This window comes from Drosophila erecta, unplaced genomic scaffold (assembly GCF_003286155.1).
Source record: "Drosophila erecta strain 14021-0224.00,06,07 unplaced genomic scaffold, DereRS2 tig00000975-arrow-arrow-pilon, whole genome shotgun sequence".
In the NCBI taxonomy this organism is placed as follows: Eukaryota; Metazoa; Arthropoda; class Insecta; order Diptera; family Drosophilidae; genus Drosophila; species Drosophila erecta.
The window spans coordinates 347,538-370,308 of NW_020825285.1; the positions used below are offsets into that span (position 1 = coordinate 347,538).

General features: G+C 40.1%; 1 protein-coding gene across 7 annotated transcripts in view; it reads right to left on the bottom strand.

Annotated features, from left to right (window-relative positions):
- Positions 1 to 5,496: 5,496 nt before the first annotated feature.
- The window catches only part of LOC6548878 (protein madd-4), a 42,223-nt gene continuing 24,948 nt past the window's right edge, over positions 5,497 to 22,771 (bottom strand). For 4 of the 7 annotated variants that reach the window (XM_026983630.1, XM_026983632.1, XM_026983633.1 and 1 more), the window contains 10 exons: positions 22,479 to 22,676; positions 22,135 to 22,415; positions 17,765 to 18,933; positions 17,579 to 17,690; positions 16,628 to 16,757; positions 15,648 to 15,770; positions 9,556 to 9,939; positions 8,041 to 8,397; positions 7,830 to 7,980; positions 5,497 to 6,816 (listed from right to left, as the gene is read on the bottom strand). In XM_026983630.1, the coding sequence (XP_026839431.1) occupies positions 6,677 to 6,816; positions 7,830 to 7,980; positions 8,041 to 8,397; positions 9,556 to 9,939; positions 15,648 to 15,770; positions 16,628 to 16,757; positions 17,579 to 17,690; positions 17,765 to 18,933; positions 22,135 to 22,415; positions 22,479 to 22,676 (3,045 nt within the window). In that variant the 3' untranslated portion in view covers positions 5,497 to 6,676. The remainder of the gene's footprint in view (positions 6,817 to 7,829; positions 7,981 to 8,040; positions 8,398 to 9,555; positions 9,940 to 15,647; positions 15,771 to 16,627; positions 16,758 to 17,578; positions 17,691 to 17,764; positions 18,934 to 22,134; positions 22,416 to 22,478; positions 22,677 to 22,771) is intronic. The other 3 variants (XM_026983629.1, XM_026983634.1, XM_026983635.1) reach the window with 3 other exon arrangements.

Consider the following 22,771-nt stretch of genomic DNA (forward strand, 5'->3'; position numbering starts at 1 on the left):
TGATGTTAAATAAGGAATGGCAGTAATAATAGTGTAGATTAGTATTTTGTATCGCTTTAAAACTTATGTGAACAGCTTATATTCATATAATAATATTATTATATCAAGAAATATTTTATAACGTTTATAAAAAATAAAACCAATTTATGGGCTTATTTAATTTAAGGGATTTAAAACTACATATCTGGCTTATGTTTTATATACTACCAAATCGAGTCCAAAGATGTCGGAAAAGGGTTAAAATTTAGTCCAACGATTTTTGGCTTAACGTGAATTATTGAAAAAGTTTATAATTATTTGTGGATGTTTGTATTTGATTATTGTATTTGCTTTGATGTCAACGGGATATATGTACATGTGAGATGCGTTTTTTAGAGTAACTCGTTTTGTCACTGTAATGTTGAACGTATCGTTTAGTAGAATTGGAAATTATATTTTAATCTCCTGCACATTACTCCCTATATTAGATTTTCTCGTCGTCGTTAAGAGATGCCTGTCCTTTACTTTTCAGCTGTCAAGCTGTTTATCCTCTGCTGTCTTTTGTTGGTACTTAACTGATATTCTATGCTTTCCTTCTGATAGTATCTTACAATTGGCCATTCTTGTCCTAGATAACCGAGAATCGTCGTTTTCCTTCACGTAACGTGACAACTTCATGTAGTGCGGGACCTTTTACATGAGTTGCTTTTTAAAGACGTTATTCGTAGAGTAACGGGTATCTGATAGTCTAGAAACTCGACATAAGCTTTCTCTCTAGTTCTTGTACCCTTTACTCGTTAAGTAAAATGGTATACGAGATTTATTAAAAAGTATTTAGCAGGTAGAAGGAAGCGTTTTCGACCCAATAAAGTAAATATATTTTTGATCAGGATTGTTATCTCGGGCTTGTCACGCCCACACTTTTTAATAATGTTATGATTTTTTTCTCATCAATATTACGTATTTAGGTTGAGTTCTGATTTCAGAGTGCTCATACTTGTGAAAATTTAACAAAGTTGTCCAGTCTTGTTCAAAGTATGAATGTGTGCTGACAAAAAAGTAATGGTCGCATTTTACCAATTGGACGGTCAGTAATGTCTTCAATCCAATATTGTCCCCTTGATTAATTACAAGTGTATACAATTTGATACGAGGGGAGTACTTTCATGTCAGATTGCTTTTCTTCTAAAACTGTTCAAGAGGTTGACTTAGCACAGAACTCGGCAAGGGTTTTACTTTCAAAACTGGAAGTGAACCTGTAAGAAGCAAGGTATTTATTACGGTATAATGTTACGCGAACTGAAAAAACTTTAGCTTGAAGAAAACGCTTTGCAAGACCGTTTGTAGAGGAATGAAACGGTTTTGTGGCTATTTGTTTTATTCCATTTCGTTTTCTCGTCTCTAAAGGCCTAAGTTGTAAGCTGTTGCTTACACTTCTATGACGAAAAAAGGAAGATAGTGCAGAGATCGTGTTGACGGTTGTGGTAGTTGACGTTTGAACTAAGTCAGATAAGTCAAATGTTGGCCCGGCGAAGTCGAATCGAATTCAACCCATGGTGGTGTAGGTGTACGACAAATTTGATTTTTTTTAATGGGCATGGGTTTTGCACATACATGTACTCCAGCACTTGCCTTTATCAATTGTAGGCCACCTATTGTGTTGTCCGGCTGTCGCTTCATTCAAAAAATGACCCGATGTTATTTATGCAAGAGTTTCATTATGGGAGCTCGTAGAATGGCTGGAAGAATTACTCGGGTAACTTCTGTGTCTAGGCAAAGCCGTTTCTTGATAAAGGCAAACCACATATTAAAGTAAGCAATAAGCTTTTCTGGCCATCCCACAGAAGCGCACTGTAAGATTTGCTTGGGAAGTTTCATTCACGAATCTGGGATCTGTGCCCACGAGAAGAAATGATATGTGTACATAGCATCTGTGTTGCCATGAACATAAGTCGATCGATACTGTAAGTCTAATAAATATGCCAATAATGTTTGACGTAATTAAAGGATGGTTCTTACTCGGATTGAAAATGGTTACAAGCGGCTTGTGGTGATGAGGGTAACTTTCACTGGCCTCACTTTCACTGGTATCTTTGTTTGAGTGGATTGCATCAATTGGATCTTATATTGTTTTTTATTCTTCAATAGTGGTGTGGAATTCAGGCGATTCACTCTTTGCACAATTTGTACGCCAGAACTATTCTTAGACATGTGTTTCTCATTGTTGTCATAACTATTCCTATCGAACATGAATATTCAATGATATTCGAACATGATTTTCAATTAACGACTTTTGCTTACATTTTCTGGGAGTTCGTGGTGCACACGTAAATCACACCGACGCCGGGCTGCTGGTTGAAACCCTGTGAGGTACAGGGAGATATAACTTTCACAAAAGGGGTTATACCTTTTACCGCACAGATCGCAAAGCTCGGATGGCAAAGCCCACGGCGGAATCGCCATCTTAATCAGAGAACGCATCAAACACCACAGGTTTCACTAAATTTTTTGTAATAAGGGTTTGCAACAAATTACTTGCAAGCCACGTCCATACAAGTGCAGTCAGGAAACGGTAACCTTTAGCGGTTTACCATCTCTGAAGGTCAATTCATGGACTTCTACAACACACCGGAGGATCGCTTCATAACTGTAGGAGACTACAACGCCAAGCCCACGCACTGGGCACCACGCCTCGATACTCCAAAGGGAAGAAAACTGTATAATGCACTTATATAAGCCAGCAACAAACTGGAGGGGGGACATTAACATAAAGGGAGTACCTAGCATGTACTTGTGTAGGGGTTAAATTTATAATTTAATGTTGGGTGAGGTCAAGAGGGTGCGTTGATTGTCCGTTGTCCAGAAGCTTGTTAGCCAGGTGGTTGGGGTGGTTGTCCAGTCTTCTTGTGTATCTCTCACTGTGGCGATAGCTCTCGTCTTTCACCCATGGAATCCATGTGAGTTCCAACATTGAGATAACTCCCCTGCTTAATATCGAAGCGGAAATAGACTGGAAAAGGTGCTCGTCACAGCAGCCAGAATCTCAACACCAAAACGAAAGGATGTGGAAACTAAGAAGTCCAAAACCAACCTGCAAATCGAACAGCTGGTTCTGGAAAAGAGACGTCTGCGACGGGCGTGGGAAACCAGCAGAAGCCACCCGCAAACTAAACCGGGCTCTGAAACAAGACGCCGAAATTTCACAACTAAACTATATCGAAAAACTCTCGCCAACAAGTACAAAGCATCGCTTGTGGAGGGCTCACCCAAATATATGTTCCCCGATTGAAACCGTCACTCAGATAAGAAATTCTTCAGGTGGCTGGGCCCGCAGCGACAGAGACAGAGCCGAAACACGAGATCACAAATCATCAAAACCGTCATGTTATGTTATCACCTGTTATAACCTCCGTTATCTGTCATGTTATGTTATTACCTGTCTAAATTATTCGAAAAAAGCCTTCTACCATACCTACCTACCTACCAATAATACCATACATGGAAGCTCAAAGCATTATCCCAGCTCATCAATTTGGCTTCAGAGAAAAACATGGAACTATCGAGCAGGGTAACAGAATAACATCAGAAATTCGCACAGCCTTCGAGCTTAGAGAATATTGCAGCGCGATATTCCTCGATGTATCTCAAGCATTCGACCGAGTCTGGCTCAAAGGCTTCGTGCTTAAAATTAAAACACACTTGCTGGGTACACTCATAAACTCCTTGAGCCGTACCTCTTCAACATCCAACAAGTACACTATCGAAGCTAGAGTCCCACAAGGCAGCGCACAGTTGGCAGGGCCAACTCCTTTCGTCCTTTACACAGCGGATATTCCCATCCGGATAACAATATCCACCTTTGCTGACCACACTGCGATCCTCAGCCGCTCAAACCAAAGTGGTTAGAAGTGGCTATCTGACTGGCGTAGATAGACATAATACAGCGCGCTCAATCAAAGATCCTGCCAACTATCTCTGGGCCACCACGGTACATTTGAAACATTCGATAGGCATTCACGCAGTAATAGATGAAATAGACAAGCAAAAAACTCTCTGCCCACCCAAAAACTTATGCAAGGTGTTGACTCGGGTCTTCAATCGAACCCGCCTGCAACCTACCGACTTTCCAACCCAGCCGTAATTTGTCAGGGCCGTTTTTTCTGATCCAGTCTACATGACTGCTAGTTAGGTTACAGATATGATATGATATGAAGATATGATACACTTCTTGTTAGCCTCGAAATAGAGAAGATTCAATAAATAAAAGCAAAGTAAGAAAAAAAAAACATCTTTTATGTTATTGGGCTGTGCTTACCAATTTCTCTTATTTCAGATAGATATCTTATGACCTATGACTATCTTAACTGAGGTTTTAGTTTGAAAGGAGTATTACTACACAATTCATCCTGTATGACTTTAACGAACCGATTAACTTCGATTTCGAGTTTGAAACTTCTAAGCAATACTTTAAGCGCAGTGCGTTCTTTAACTTCTTTTTAAAAATCATGCTAGTGAGTTTTCCTGCTAGTTAATCTAGGTTGCCTTTCCTTTTAATAAATAATTAGGGAAATAATTAACGAATGATTAGGGGAAAGATCAAAGGTTTCTTCTATTATGATGTAATTGGCATTTATTCATTTCCCGACAAAAAAGTCAATAAGATAAGGTGTTTTCGCATCATCGGTTATCGATTGCCTGTTGAGTAAAAATTGCAACCGCATTCCAAACCAGTTCTATATGGTATTTTGAGAAAAAGTAACCCCAATAATATGATTGGTCCGAGGAAGTTGAACCTACTTATGAATTAGCTAAGAAATACTAAGTAGATAGTTATTTTGATAACGCGTACTTTACCTTTTTGTAATTTTTCAAGCTCCATACTTATTTTCGGAGAGTGCTCGACACAATTGGTAGGCTTGGAATCCTTTTAGTTTGACACGCGACTAAACATAAACATTTAGAATCTAAACATATGTCTATATTTCCTTCTTGAGTGAACAGTTTGTTCATCAGGTTTCCGTAGTATCGCATTGGCAATCCAGATAGGCATTTTAAGTTCTTCTGTCATTCTTAAGTTAAAGTTTTGTAACTTTGAAGGTTCATTTCGAGGTTAACTAGTCCTTCGAATATTACCCTATTTGTTTTGCGAAATATTTTCTACCTGCAAAAATCTATAATCGGAGAATTCGAATATAGCATTCTCTCTTTTTTCCTAAAAGGTAATTTTGGATTTGCTAGTTAAAGAAAGCTAAATTAAAAACCTTATACCGGTTACGTCCCATTTTCTTTTTGTTTCTACATCCAGTGTGGGCGTGACAGTTTTGGGTCGCTTGCTTGCGGAAGAGTTGGACGTGGCAAAAACTGTTTGGCAAATCATTAAAAATGTACAAGACTAATGAAAAAGACATTGATCCTAATCAAGAAAACGTATACCCTTTTACTCTACGAGTAGCGGGTATAATAATATCTTAGCGATTTGTGTACCAGGCAAATCAACTGACTCCAAAAACAGGTTTAGTTTATTAGTATTTAATATTTATTCCAAATTTGTTCCGATTTTTGTACAATACATCGCATTTTTGTTATATCCTTGCTGTGTTATGCGATTTAATTCGGGCTGCGATTGTGTTTATTTTTGCTTGCGTCTGTAGGCGTTTGATATTGGTTACTGATGCATTTACTCTTTGGCTTATTAATATAACTTTCACTTAACAGTATATATATTTAGTTACGCTTTAACAATTGCGATATATTCGTCTATACTTAGCAGCTTACATGTTGCAGTGTTATTTAGAGTTAATCTAGTGTTTCAATTTAATTTGGTATACATAAAAACAATGATTCATATAAAACTAATTACAATTAGGCGTATATATTTATTTCAAATAGTTAGACTTTCATTAAATTACAAGGCTGGCCATTAAATAAAATGTGGATTTAGTGATAAACCCGATTTATTTACAACATTCTTAGTGGTTAATTGATAAATGCAAATCGAAAGTAATTCCAGTGCTATAAACCGACAATAGAGGCCCTTAGCTCTTATCTATATGTACACAATAATATTCGGGTTTCGTTTGCACCAGGTAATAGTGCGGACTTCTTTTTTATTAAGTTTATCGAATTATTTCAGCTGTTCAATTTAAGATGGCTGCTGGTCGAATATATTTTGTGGGCCATTTAAGTCAGCAAGTAATCGAATCATACATAATGCAAAACGGATGCATTCTTTAGCTAGCTAATAATAGCTCGGTTACCCTAAACTAATAATTATCCTTGTTACGAATATTTTTCGCGAATGAATTGTTTCTCACGATTGCTTAATATTCATACACTTACGAATTGGGTGGTTGTTTAAATTGATTTTGTTTAATTGTTTTGTCACATGCTGCTAAAATAATGGCCCTTAGGGAACATATCTAAAACAGATCTTACAATGTTTAGCTTACTTCAGACACAAGTGTCAAGTCACGTTTCCGCATTGGATGTTTTATAAATAATACGTTCTTGTTCATAAATGGCCTTTGACACTACATATATTAAGGTAAATTCATGTAAGTGCGGATGTTGCTGACGATGCATACTCGTGGATAAGTTATACTTAGTATATTGCTATAGACGTTTTATTTCGGTACCTAGGGTAATTGCTTGCTGAGTTCCTTAAACGTTCTTGTTATTTTGGTAAGCCGCAGTGGAGTTATAGAATAAGATGTTGATTATGTTGCTGCTGGCAGGATCCGCAGCACTTCTGCTTGTAGCGATGGAGTCGACACAGACCCATGGCGCTGGCATTACGGCAGTAGTTTGAGGAGTCCCGACAGTACTGGGAGGACGTCACTGCGGATAAGGAGAGGGTAGTTAGTTGTCTTTCAAAATATATACACTCTGTGAACTATTTGAACATAAGGGCGACGTATAATATTACGTCATGGTGGATAAAAGTATCCGCTATACATTGTCAGTTCAGTGTTTTGATGCTTAAGACAGATTGTAAATGAAAATGAGAAAAAAAAGTTTTGATAAAATACATAATTCGAAAAGCACTCTTCAAATCTTTGGTTTTGAGCTGTCTTGTGTTGCCCTGTATGGAAAATTGATTTTTTAACCACTTTGTTCGGAAAGTCTCTTTAGCAATTTTTCGTTCTAAAAAAATCGTGAGTTAACTCACTATTAGGTAGCCGTTCGTCAGCTAATCGAAGTGCAAGAAAGATGTATATTTTCCCAGATTCGACACGAGCGCCACCTATTTTGTTTTTTTTTCGGTTTATGAGCGTTTGAACGGGCGTGTTTTTGGCATATCAATAGATTCAGGTCTATTTATTCTTTAATATTTTATTTAACTTTTTTTTGTAAATAAATGTTTTATTGACTTTAGTCGAGTTCCCCGACTATCGGATACCCCTTACTCAGCTAATGAAAGTGGGAACGAGAAATTTCAACATTTTCTGGACTCGGTAGAAATTGGAGAAAAAAAATAATAAAATATAAAAAAAAAACTTAAAAATTTTTTAAAAGTGTAGGGTAAGGGCGGGCAGTGTAAACAAATGTTTGGCTGTCCGATAGAAATTTGGAAATGAAAAAATGTCGGTCGCAGTAGGCGTAGCAAACAGTTCATACGGAAGAACAGGCGGATGGACAGACGAATGGACAGACGAATGGACAGACGGACATGACCAGACCGACTCGGCTTGTGATTCTAATATGGTCAGAAAGGCTTCCTTCTACCTGTTTCATACTTTTAAACGAACCTAGTACAACCTTTCACTCTTCAAGTAACGGGTATAAAAATATTAAATATAAATAAATTCTATTATCAATATTAGGCATGAGACCATTAGGTCGATACTCACACTGCGCCTGGCAGGCCGGACTTTTGCAGACCTTCATCACCGCCGGGCGTGGCTGGTGCTTGCACACATTGCCGGCTGGCCGGCGACTTCCGTACCAGACGCACTGCAGGATGCGGTACTTGATGCCCTGACGACCGCACGGCGCATTGCACTGGTGGGAGACAATGAGGTATTAATATTTAACACTGCTAATAGGCGATCCAGGACCCACCTCGGACCAAGACTCCACGCGCCACACGCCCTTGCACCGCTCATTGTAGCATTCCTGCCGCGTCGCCGGTCGCTCAAACTCGTCGCAGACGCCTCCCGCCGTGCCGTTGGCGTAGCGGCACGTCACTTGGCGGCGCTGCATGGCCGTATTCCTTCCGTGGCAGTGGGATCGCTGGCAGGGCGTCCAGTCGGCCGTACTCCACTGCGGGCAGGCCTCGTTGCCGCAGCTCTGGAACAAATCTGGCAGCTCCAGGCCGTGCGCGGAGCATTCTGAATTATCTACGACATTGCTCTCGGTGTCGCCAGTACTGCCGGAGTCCGTGGCCGTTGCTACTCTGTGGCAGCTCACCGTACGCCGCTTGGGGAGTAGAGGAAGAATATATAAATCCTATTGTTTCCTCTTGACAATGAAGTAAGTAGCTTTAAGGCCGGGAAAGTGGACTTGTAACTGTTGCTGCATATTATATAATCCTACTTTTTATTTTAGAAGGCCTTTTCAGGCGGTTTCGAGCCGTTACTGCCTTGGAACGCATTTTATGATACTGCAGTGGCAATACCCACATAACGTAAGTAAATTTAACATCTCACAAAAATTATTTTGGGAGGATCGAGCTGCCTGGACATGAACGCCGAGATCCACAGACGTCAATGCAACCAGTTTATTTTAGTAGATGGCGTCGCCATCATTATTTTTCTTCTTGACAAAGACGAGTTATTATATATATTATTATTATTATATTCTCATCTCTTTTTGATGCAGGTAGTATAAAAGTCGCACGGGACGGATCGGAATATTCAGAATAAAAAATATACCTTCGTTGCTTTAATTCGTTATACACCAGTTTTACGGCAAAACATAATTTCGGTTTATGTTTGATAAGCATCTGAATATATAGCTCTTTTTAATGAGTTTGTTCTTTGCCGATTGCCAAAGTTCCCATAAGAAAACCCTAACGACAAAGTAAAATAGACTTTGCCGTCTCTCCTGAAGATTTTTATTTTTTTACCCGTGCTCATAGAGTAAAAGGGTATTCTAGATTCGTTAAAAGTATGAAACAGTCGGAAGGAAGCGTTGCCGGCCATATAAAGTATATATAGAGTCGATCGAACGCCTCGATCTGAGGAACTATTGAAGCTAGAATGTTGACGCAAATGTTACCACTGCCACTCTAACGCCCACAAACGCCAAAAACTTCCACGCCCTAAAATTTGGAAAATGAAAATTTTTTCATTTTATTATTTTTCCCATGTTCTACCGATATTGCAGAAAGTGTTAAAATATCTCGATGGCTCTTCCACTAGTTGAGTAACGGGTATCTGATAGTCGGGGAACTCGACCACAGCATTCTCTCTTATTTTTCGATTATTCCTTTGAAAGCTATATTATATATGGCTGTTCTTCCCACCTGGAAGAGCAAGAATCTCTTGGGAAGTCCATAGCCCATAGCTATAAATCTGGCTGACTAGGCGCGAGGGTATTAAACGGCCTGACAGCCACTGCAACCAATTCACTTACCTGCAGGCCACTGCCGGCCGCTCCACACTCCTGTGAACACTTGGACCACTGGCCCAGCATCCATCTGTAGACGAAGCCGCCGCTCGCCATGCCTGGCACCATCGTAGTCGAAGCTGCAGCTGCTGTTTCCCATCGAGCGTGCGGCATGTGTAGCGGGATGTCTTTCGCTTCCCCATCGGACTTCGACTGCGCATTGTACTCCGGGTCCAAGGGCGAATGCGTTTGAACTGGTACTGCTTCTTTGGGTAACTGCTTGGCCGGCACGCGTTCCAGCTCCTCCTGGTCAAAGTCGTTGCCTTTTAAATCGATGCCGTACTTAAGCGCCTCGCCTTGGAGCAAGTGCTGGCCTCGAGAGTCCTTGAAGCGCTGCAGCGGCCATAGCAACTGTGGGCGGAATATCATTAGTTTTGCCATGGGAAAGCGTATTGTGGTCCTCAGGCCCAAGCCCATCGTATTCATTTGTTTTATATGCCAGGCTAAGCTTCAGTGTTCGACAGCCACCGTGTTTCCGGTTTACTAAATCTGTTAGCTACTGTAGTGCTCTGCGTCAATACACGCGGTACAGGTGCTTAGGTGGTTCATCCATGCACACTTGAATTACCATCATCAATTGGCCCACGTTCACTGATTTGCTAGGTTCGATTAGCCACTAAACCTGCGAGCAAAGTCAGCCTACACCCAAATATGAGTACTGTGCAATCATGCCAACTCAGCTAGCGTTATGTTTATGACTCCTCCAAAATGTATACTGTATAATGCCCAGGAGAAATGTTTCTAGATGGTAGTTTGGCCACTTAAAAACTCTTGTTTATTATGGTCTTGAAAAACCATTGAACGAAACCATCATCGAAGATTCCTTTTTGAGTGCCCGCAAAGCCTCGTAATTTCGTGAGAACGAATGTCTCTCCATAACCTATACCCAAAAATTATCCTTTTGAGTTCCAACTGAAACCATCGTCTTTGTTATTTCCCTGGCCGTTTGCACTTTCAGCTGTCCGGAGTCGGGTTGCAGCATAGTTGGGTTGCAAATAAAGGGTTCTGGTGGGACTGGACTGCACAAAGATGATTTCCCGGGTGTAATTTGCAAGCGAGAAAAGCACCTACATGGATTCTGTTGGGGCTGCATTGTTGGCTGCATCTACTGCCCCTTAACTTCCTGCAACACTTCGCCATTTGCTGCCCCAGAGAAGTGGACCATGACTATGATGCCCCCGCCGACGCCTTTTATTGTTGGTACAGCAACCGGAATTGATGCTTTTATTCCTGCCGCTGCTGTTTGGATCACGTCTGTGGGGCTAGGACCTTGGCAATTTTCGGGAGTAATCGTGGTTTACTAGGCAAACCGAGTCCTCCTCGGCCTGAGCACTGTAATTAGCACACAGTTTTTGCCCTTGTATTCCCCAACATAGCAGTCAGATTATTGCCGTATAATGTATTGGCCATTTTTCTGCCTGAATAAATGAAATTCTCTGGCAACGGAATGTCGCAGCAGGATGGCGGGTTGGGAATGTAAGCCTCTAAAATCGATATGTATTTCTGCTTATCTACTTTTGTAAAAATTTTATTTCGGTAAATCAAAAGACATTTTAGCTTGTAGCCGACTTATACCCCTCAAGCTTTAACTGGTGTCTGCGTCTTTGGATATTAATAATATACCAAAAATTTACTGCGTTGCCTTCTCGGTCGCAGGACCTAACTACATTCCACATTTGCATCAAGGACTCAATAGTCCAATGGGCACAGCTAACTTTGCACTGCGCACGCCGTTAAATTCTTACGCCAGGTACGTGAGCCCTGCCACTTTTAAACTGAACTACACTCTGGCTAACTGAAGGCCAAGCAAAGAGGACATATTAGCGGTCCAGTTTTGTACAAACTGTGCACTGTTGCAAGTATATAAAATCCATCGGATGCTGTGGATTCGGCAACATCCTGCCTCGAATAAATAGTTGCATACGAAATTAAACAAGTGCCCCAACGGAGCGGAAAAAGGACTCCAAGCGAAAAGGCGTGGCACGAAGGGCGGATGCGGGTCCCGCAAAGAGTTAATCAAAACGCCGCAAATTGATTTATTGTCACCCGATAGCTGGCATATGAAGCACTAAGTGCGTATCTGTTGGATTGCATATTTTTGTTGGTTTGGTGGTTTTCCGCAAATACCAGACTCACAATATGTCGCTTATCACACCCAAAACAATGGCACACTTATTATAAGCTAATGCCTGACCTAATCATTTTCTTGATGTGATCCCTCAATAAGTAAAAATATACTTTTGTGTAGGTAATGTATAGACTTGATTTCTAGGCACCTTAGTATTATAATAATTTTTCTAAGCTTTCCAACAGTTCCATACGCTGCAAGCGATAGATCTTAATAAAAAAAGTTATTGCCTATTCAATAGTATTCACTTAAAAAGCTACATTTTCTGTTAAATTTCTCTTCGTGATCCATGTTGTAAATATTATGTAAATGTATGATTTAACTACTTTAAACAAAAGTAGTCTTATTCCTGTGCATTTAGTTACATGTAAGTAAATACGCAGCTAAGGGTTTATAAAGTTGGCAAATATGAGTCAAACTGTTAAGCCAATATAATTCTAAACAATTATATGAATTGTATGTTTGATCTGCATTCATTTCTTTTTATTTGGTTTTGGTAAAACACGAAGCAAGTTTTTATGGCAGGTGTGTATGGTGTGCGGTACCTCATATTAGGGTAAACTGTTAAATAAGTGTCTTATGATCTTAGGTCTTATTAAACCTGTTACTCGTAGAGTAAAAGGTATTTTTTTGAAAAGTATGTAACAGGCAAGAAGAAGCGTTTCCGACCATATAAAGTATTTATATTCTTGCTCAGGAACTACAAGAGGCAAAGAGTTGACAACTGCCACAAACCGCAGAAAACTATCACGCCCACACTTTTGAAAAATGTTCTGATACTTTTTCATTTTTATTATATTTCTTGTAAATTTCTATAAATTGCTAAACAACTACCCTAACACCCACAAACAGCACAAAACTCCCCCGCCCACACTTTCCCCAATTTCTAACGACATTCCAGGAAATGTTGAAATTTCTCATTTGCACTTCCACTAGCTGAGTAATGGGTATCTGATAGTCGGGGAACTCAACTTTAGCATTCTATCGTTAAATTTTTGAATATATCTTCTAAATTTCTATATATTTGCCAATAAACCTTTTGCCACGCCCACAAACCGCACACAACTCTCACGTTCAATTTCTCGTTTGCATTTCCACTAGCATAGTAATGGGTACCTGATAGTTGGGGAACTCGCCATTTTGACATTTTTGGGCGATAATTTTATCTGGGTGTGGCTCTAATAAATGCAGCAACTTAAATGTGCTGCCGAAAGCCCTTTCCTACCGACCAGCACCCGCATAACTTCTGGTCTGCCGGATGCTGCGATTTCCATTGCTAGGCATCACAAATTATTTATGCAAATCTGCATAGTGGTACAAGAACGTCTAGTAAACTTTCGGTCGGTTTGTGTCGCAATATTTTATCATACCCTGCTACATGGTTTCCCGTCGAGTTAATTATTACAATTGCACAGTTACTAAAGCCCTAGTGAATATTACGTTACTGAGTGTATAGAACAAATGACATTGTCATTGGCATTCTGACCCGTAAAGCGGTATCGTTTGGAATCGTTTAAAGTATCTTGTGGTGAAAAAGGTTACAGCAAACGTTGCAGACGGATGGGCTTTACCAACAACAAATGAGTTTGGTGCTGTAACCTGTAACCATTTACGGGAAGTTGCCGATTACACTAATGTACGTTGCCAGCATATAAAACCATAGCAAGCCAACGATAAGCTTGGGTATAAATATAAGGTTTCTTAAAATTATTTTTGTAAATTATATGTATAAAAAAGTATATGTATGTATATGTATATAAAAAGATTCGATACATTTATGCTGAAATACGCAATTACATCATGCAAGGATGAAACAAAACTTTTTAACAAAAAATATGTAAAGATTATTCTTTCGGTTAAAGCTCGGTAAAATGTTTTTCATGACGAGGCTCAATATTTGGAAGATAATATACATATATGCTGATCATTGTGTCTACCGAACTTTAAACAAACATAATTAGGATACATGTTTTGAACAGAATTATAACTTTTAAAGATTTTGTTACTCATTCATTTTACACATAAAAAGATTGAAAAGAAGAAAGACGCTATAGTCGAATTCCCCGACTATCAGATATCCGTTATGTGGGCGGTTTGTTGTCGTTAAAATAGCCCTTTTAATAATGTTTTTAGTATACCGAAAGAAAACGAACAAGGTTCGTAAGTTTTGTAAGTTTGTAAATTTCTATCGATTTGCCGAAAAACTATTTGCCACGCCCACTCGAACGCCCACAAGCTGACCAAAACTGTCCCGCCCACATTAATTTTTACAAATTAATTTTATTCTTTTTTTTCCCAATTACCACAGATATTCCAGATAATATTGAAATTTCTCGTTTGCACTTTCAGTAGCTGAGTAACGGGTAACTGATAGTCGGGTACCCGAATATAGCATTCTTCCTTGTTTACAAATTTTACAATTATTAATTACTGAATTGCGTACTGGAATTAATTATAAATAATAATAAAAGAGTAAGAGGGGAATATATAAAATATATTTGATAAATAAATCGCGATTAACTTAGAAAAGAATTTGTTGTCGATAATATGTTGGTTTTTCTAATTTTTCAGGGTACTAGATACATATAAACAAAAGCTAGACATGTCTTAAATGGAAGGCGCGCAAAAAGTTCTCGCGAAAAAATTTGCAGATAAAAGGTGAGAATCCGTGAGGAGAAATCCGTAATTAAAATAAGTTGGTACCAATTTCATTGCTCAAGACTGAGAAAATATTAAAGTTTTAGATAAACTGTTTACGCGCTGGGAGTGGAGTAAAAATATCTGTCGAGTGGAATCAAGCATTATAATGGTAATTGTATAAAGTTTACCTACTTTTTTTGTTTTGTTTACGGTATATTCGAAAATGGTTCCCGTAGTGTTATTTTTAGATGTTTTATGTGTTGTACAATATTTTTCACAGGGCCCCGAATAAACCGAACAGTAAGAAAATATATTTATGTTACGATTTTTAAAATAGAAAGACAAAGTTGGTAAGTTATTGTTGAGAGTGGGAAACATATAAACATCACTAAAAAAAAACATGCAATAAATCGTAAAAATAATTTGAAGCATGCAAAGCCTTTGACAAAATTAATGTGTACTATATATATTAAAAATCATTTGGGGTTTAATAATTTAATTTTCTCGTATTTGGGGGTATTAATCTTGTACCCGCTAAAAATTAAATCTTTTTCGTCTCAATTGCAATAAAATGATCTTTAAGCTGAACGTTCGATTTTATATTCATACAACATTTTACTTTTTGCTTAGAAAGTCGTGACTTCTGCCGAAATAAAAATTCAAAAAGAAAACTAGGCTTCAACAATAATATTCATTAAAAAAATTGAAAATTCATTTCGTTTAAGATAACTGTATTATTTTGCTTTGTATACTTATATATTATTTAAAAGAATTACGAAATTAGATTTTGTACGTCAAGACTAATAAAAATATTTAACTTCCAGCATCCGATAATTTATATTTAGGAAATTATATTCCATTTAGGAAGTTCGCGTTGAATTTATACATAGACGTTCAAAAGAGCGTTGTTTAACTAATGTACAACTTTGTGAATTAAAGGGTGTATTATAATTTGATGTGATCGAATTTTTAAATTTGTATACAGTTTTAGAAACTAAAGTTATATTGAATTTAATTATAAGTTTGCAAAGTTTAGTCAAAGTCTGTGGAGGGCCAAGTGCCAAGAACGTTTGTGCTCCTTTCGCCGAATTAATAAAAATTAAAGCAAACAAACCAAAATGCACCGAAAGCATCCACAGGACGACCCTAAATCATGACCCTAAATAAAAAGAGTTGCCACCGGAACGTGACCTTGAAGTCAAACAAAAAGGAATAGAGCGCACCGAGTGCTGCCGGATGCCAAAGTAATCGAATCAGGCGAGTCTAGGGATGCAAAAAAGATGCGTCTCACCTGGAGATTGCTTAGCAGAGCCTGGAAATATGGCATAGCCAGCAGAGTCCTGGTGCGACTACCGCCGCTACTGGCGCTTGCCGGCTGTGGTATTCTGTCCTCGGATTGCACTAATTGCGAGAGCTGCAGATGCACGCCCTCACAGGTAGATACATATGTATTGGACGGGGATAGGGTTGGGTTAAGAAAGAAATATGGCGAGAATAGTTATTAAGTGTGGCGTTATTTATTAGCAATATGTTTCGAACTAAGGTTAAAGATATGCGGATATGAATATGAGCGTAATATATAATGGGCGACTGTGCTGGGCGAGATGAAGTCAGGTATGTTAATGGCAACAGGGGAGTACTGTGGAGCATTTAAATCGGTTCAACCTGAAAGCGAATGCATTAAGTTTGGAAACAAATGTATTATACATACGTCTGCATAAATAACTTTTATATTTGTACGACAATATACGAAGTAGAATGAAAGTCCAACGCTGCGGACAAACATCGATTCGGTGGAGTTGGCAAAGCAGCCGAATAAAGATTCTGACACTTTTTGCTTTATTCCCTAATCAGGAACACAGCAAAAAAGCTTGGCCAATCAATAACTCAGCATTTGTTGTTTTCTAGCCATACATATGTTAAGTTTACGCATTCTCTGTCTCGGCGTAGCTGTGCATACGTTTTATGTATCTTTATATAGACAGATGAGAAAGAGCAGGGAACAATACAAACGAGACAGAGACAACCGATACAACCAACAGTTGGCAAAATATATTGCTTTTCCCGTTGATATGGGGAACATTTTTAAATTACATATGTAGATGTGGACACGTGACAAAAGAAAGCGTCTAAAGCCACAAAGCCGATAAACACCGAAAGTGTTTAAACGTCGAGGGGCAACGTTCCATTCCGTTTCCGAAACATATTTAAAACGTAAGCCCGGCAATTACTTTGATCGATTGGGACAATCAAAACGCTTCCGATACTCACATCGTCTTCCATGATGCTGCTATCCGCATGCTGAACTCCATCCGACTTGGGTCTCCGGTTCCGTTCCCTCCCGTTCTGTAATCGCTCCGACTGCTGCTGCCTGCGGCGTGAGCCATGCTGTTGCGTCGTCCTAGAAAAGTGTGGAATAAAGCAGCATTAAATGTCGACTGCTAGACGAGGCTCACAGCGTGGTCTTGAACGTGGAAGATGTCTTATGCAGATTGCCGTGCGCAACCCACAAAGCTGCTTTGTGTTGGCCAGTATGAATGTGCATCCAAATTGTTATACCCGTTACTCGTACAGCAAAAGGGTATACTAGATTGGTTGAAAAGTATGTAACAGGCAGAAGGACACGTATCCGATCATATAAAGTATATATATTCTTCATCAGGATCAATAGCCGAGTCGATCTGGCCTTGTCCGTCTGACCGTCCGTCTGTGCGTCCGTCTGTCCGTATGAACGCCTCGATCTCAGGAACTACAAAAGCTAGAATGTTGAGATTAAGCATGCATCTTCCTGAGACATAGACGCAGCGCATAGACGTAGTTCTTGAGATCGAGGCGTTCATACGGACAGACGGAAAACGTCTGTGCCAGTGCCAGTGCCACTTTTGGCCGGCTTGTAGCCGATGAAGTGGCTGTGACAATTTTTTTTTCCGCAAATCGAAAGAAATTTACAATACATATACAAAAATGAAAAAATATCAGTTTTGGGGGTATTGTCAACTTTCTAGAGTTTATAGTTCCTGAGATCTCGACGTTCATATAGACGGACAGACGGACAGACGGACATAGACAGATTGGCTCGTCATATGATCCTGATCAAGAACAAGATTTCTACGGTGGCAAGCGCTTCCTTCTACCTGTTACATAGTTTGCAACGAATATAGTATACCCTTTTATTCTACGAGTAATTCTACGAGTAATTGTGGCATGACATCGCTTGCTTACCCATTAACGTAGCTGATAGTTCCGACAGCAGCGGAAGTCCCTGTTCCACCAGATTTCTTCATATCCGCCGAGGTGAGAGCCTCTGTGCCACTTTTCTCACGCACCAATCGTTCTGAAAATGTCGGGAGAGATATAAACGCGTTACATAAACTAAAAAGCAGACGAGACCCAACACAGATTACCAACCAGTTTCCTGCTGCTCGAGCTCCTCAACCTGCTGTCCTGGCTTGGCCTTCACCTCGATGCTTATTTCCGCGGAACTGAGACCGGCGTGGCAGGAGTAGACTCCGGCATCACGGAACGTAATATCAAGTATTCGTAGGGCGCCCTTCTTCGACACTTTGTACTTTCGTGAACGCTGCAGCGGCTTGTGATCCTTGCTCCACTTGATCTTGGTGCGATTGTACCGCTTTACGGGACACTTGATCTTCACCTGAGTGCCGAAGAAAACAACGCCAGCGCCGCCCACTTTAAGGGTGATCTTGGTCTTCTTGGGGTCATGCTGAATGTGTGTTGAGTTGTTGATCTGGATGACTGGCTTTGGATCTTCCGGCGGGCAGGGTTTCACATTGCAGGGCTTTTTGTCCGCCGGCTTAGCACTCGGGCACATCGATTCGGGTCGTTCGATCTTGTGCTCCTGTGCCATTATCTGTTTGCACTCGACCTTCCGATCCTTAAACCCATAGCCACAGGTATGAGAGCATTTGCTCCACTCACCTACTTCCCAACGTACGGGGCAATCGAGAACGTTGCAGTACTGCCGATCTGCTGGTGGTGGCTGTGGGCACATACTGTTCGGCACCACCATTGTGTTGTCCCCTCCACGCGTAACCTCGTGGATGCACTGCACCTCGCGGGTCTTGATGCCAATGCCACAGCTCTTGGAGCAGGGCGTGTAGTCTGAGTAGTTCCATCTGGGAGGGCAGGGACGGTCGTTGCATGTGCGAACCCTGGCCTCCGGCTTGGTTTCCGGGGAACAGAGGAAGGGCGACACCACCCTACCATTATCTTCCCTAACGCAGTTGATGATCAGCTCCTCGACACCTCCGAGGCAGGAGGCACTGCAGGAAGTGTATCCCTGTTCCCGCCAGACGTATGTTTTACCCGGCTCCGACACACCCACTTTAATGGAATCACGGGGGAACTGGTCGTCGAAGCCGTGGGAGGGCAGTATGCACGGATCTTCCACACATCGCTCTACTTCGTCATGTGGTTTTTTTCCCTCGCACAACGAATCATTAACGGTGGCCACCGTTCTAGAGTACTCGAGGAAAATCTTGCAGTTGTAGGTGCGCCGGCGGATTCCTTCCCCACAGGTAACGCTACATGGGGACCACTCATTATCCTTGATGTAGCTATGTATTATAAAACCCGAAAATATATTAGTTATTTTCACATCACATCAAATGTATGCCACTGGGAAAAATTAGATACCCGTTGTTCGTCTAACAAATAAATAAATAAATATAAATATATAAATATATATATATGTATATGTACGTCCTCAGGTATGCACATTTACATAGTTTCATATATATATATACATAAATATATGAATTTTTCAGTGCCTTCAGCGCATTTAAAATATATAGTCGGTCTTTCTACTATCAAATACCTGTCAATCAGCTAGTGGGATTGCGAGCGAGAAATTTCACATTTTTTTTTAGTAAATCGATAGATATTGGCAAGACTATAGTTCCTGAGATAGAGACGTTTATACGGACGGACAGAGAGTCGGACAGACCGACGGACAGACATATGGACAGGAAGAGTTTCCAACCATATGAAGTACATATGTATATTCTTGATCAGGATCAATAGCTGAGGCGATCTGGTCCATTCGTCCATTTGTCTGTCCGTATGAACGCCTCGATCGCAGGAACTACAAAAGCTACGTTTTGACACGCCCACTCTAGCGCCCACATACCGCCCAACACTTTTTAAGCGTTCATACGGACATATGGACGGACAGACGGACTTCCCTAGACTATCACTCGTTTTTACTCAATTCCTAGCGCCATTTACACTTACGGTATTTTTGGCATAATTGACTGTGATAGTCAATAAAATATTAATTTATTACTTTGTTCATATCATTTAATGAAAAGGAGTGTTACTCGCCTACATCATAACATTACATTTACTTTCAGATCTTTATTTTTTAGTTTTCCACAGTGCTGTTGTTTTCATAATCGTCGCGTCGCGTAGGCTATTGGATAGGATATTGTTTGCTTGTATCCTACTTTTCCTTTGCTTCGCTGACTGGGCGTGGTGCCATCTCCAATCTTTTTACGGCCTTTATTTTTACAAGACCGGCAGCAGAGGCCAAGGTTTTGATGGCGGCAGAATGTCGCGACTTTTTGGCGGCGCAAGGCTCGAATAGTTTTAGCTAAGGGGGTATCGCACAAAGAAGCCATCGAAAGGAATTTGGGATAACTATAAGTGCAATGTATTTTTGTTGTTCTTTGGTCAACGGTCCATTGTGTTACGTCGTTCTTAAGGGTATTATATGAGATTACTATATTAAATCAATTAAACGAAGAAAAATTAATAAATTAATTAAAAGCTTTTCCAACCCTCTAAATTATAAAAGTCTATTTATATGAATACATGTATAGATACATGTTTTGATCAGGAACACTAGCCAAGTAGATCTGGACATGTCTATCTGACAACTATAAAAGCTTACAAGTTGAAATTAAGCTGATTCCACAGACAAAGATACAGCGCAAGTTTGTTTCCAAATTCTTTAACGTCCACTCAAACGCCCACAAACCGCACTAAGCTGCCACGCCCACACATTTGGAACATGTTTTGATATTTTTTATTAATCTTGTAAATTCTATTGATTTGCCCAACAACTTTTTGCCTTACCCACTCCAACGCCCTCAAACCGCTCAAAACTGTATTAATATTTTTTCGTTATATTATTTGTTTTGACAATTTCTATCGGTATACCAAGTACACTTTGGCCTCATCCCAAACGCCCACACTTTTGAAAATTTTGTTTAATATTTTGTTCATTTTGTAACAGGGATTTTCAATAAGAGCTGTAATTTTTACTTGTCTTAAGTACACTGCAAGCGGCATTTATCGGATAAAAACCCTTTACGTTGACCATTTAATACTAATGATTTCCTTTGATTTGCTAGATAATTAAAGGTAAATACACATGTATACTATAGAGGTACTTTTCTGTTGAGGCGAGTCTCCAATTTAATATGTCTGCAAAGGCTTACCGCCGGAACTTGTATCGTTTTCCAATAAAATGAAAAAGCACGTTAATGCGGCACTTTAATTGTCATTAGGCGCACTCATTGAACATACAATCTACTCGAATTCTATGTCAACACTCTTTTAGCTACTGGCTAAGGATGTAGAAACTGACTTAATTTTAGGTGTCGATAATGCTCAAGGACATATTGATGCGTCATGGATACATCTATGTTTCTTGCCGTGTTGGCCAATTGCTCTACGTCGAGTAGCAGCGAAGTGGGCGGTGCTGGAGGAGAAAGACGCGTGGACGGCAAAGCACTCGCTACAGTTGAAATGTGTCAAGATGGCTTCGGGCGGGATAAGACAGGAGAGATGGTTGCATTCAAGATATAATGGTTAAATGTAAAGCCCCAAGAATCAAAGTGTGTCATGTCGCAAGGCGTGCCATCAGTTAAGAATGAACAATAATTATAAAAGTATACGACAAGCTACACTAATTTGGAGGAACTATACCAGATACACCGCGAGCCAGAGCCTTTTTTGTTCCGGTTACTCATGTGAAGTAAAAGGGTATATTATATTCGTTGAAACATATATAATAGGCAGATGAAGCGTCTCCGACCATGTAAAGTATATGTATATATTCTTGATCAGGATCAATAGCCGAGTCGATCTGGCCATGTCCGTATGAACGCCTCGATCTAAGGGTTTACAAAAGCTAGACTGTTGAGATTAAGCCTGCAGCTTCCAGAGACATAGACGCAGCCCAGAACGGCCACGCCCAAAACTGCCACGCCCACACTTTTGAAAAATGTTTTAATATTTCTTCATTTTTTTATTAGTTGTGTAAATTTTTATCGATTTGCCAAAAATCGTTTTGCCACGCCCACACTTTTTTTTCATTTTTTAATTTTGTTTGCATTAGTACCGGTATTCCAGAAAATTATTAAATTTCTCGTTCGCACTTCCACCAGCTAAATAGCGGGTATCTGATAGTCGGGGAACTCGACTATAGCATTCTACTTCATTTTGTTTTGTTTTGTTTGCGTATTAGAAGAATCTAACTTCGGCAAGTTGAAGCAACATTTTTCCAATATCCCCCTATTGAATAATGCTTTTAAATACATATTTTGGTTTAACTATTTCTTCTGAAAATTTCCAACGCTATGCCAACAAAATGCTGAAAATGCGCCCGAGCACTTCTACTAGCTGAGTATCGTGTATCTGATAGTCAAAGAAATCGACTATAGGGGTTTCTCTTGTTTTACTATAAAATTGCAAAACATCTTGGTTTTAAAAATAACTTGCAACCTTAACATAATAAATCGCCCCCTACTCACGTGGGATCTAATGAGGGTCCCTCGGATTCGTCGCCTCCCCGATTGAAATTATTGTTTGAGTTTCCGTTCATTAGATGCATGGTGCGCGGCTCATCAGGGGCTTCCTGATTCAGTCGACTCTGTGTGCGATGAGCGTATCGCAATGGTTGGTCAGCGTAGGACAAGCCTTCACCATCATCCGTATCCTGTCCCGATTCCAGGTCCTCGATTTCATCGCCCTCGTCATCATCGTCCTTGTTGTCGTCATCAACTTCCGAGCTGTCCAACTGTCGCTCCGATCGCTGGGATAAAAGTTTGAGTATCCAATTGAAGGGAAGAGGCGCTAAGCTTTCTGACGGACTTACTTCGTTTGTCAAGCGACTGCTACCCACAATGATGGTGCCACCTACTTGGTTTTCCGATCCGCCGCAATGAATTCCGGTGGAGCACTGCTGCATGCTGCCCGGCTTTGTAAGTGGATCACACTTGGCACTCAGGCTGCCGTCTGTCGATTTGCACTCAACGCCTCGCATTTGTATACCCTGTCCGCAGGAAACCGAGCACTGTGGGTTAGAAGAGTGGGGTATAGCTTCCGTGAGCATTATAAATTATTTTAATACGCCTCTTTCCGCCACCTTAAAAAGGCATTTGTTTGCAC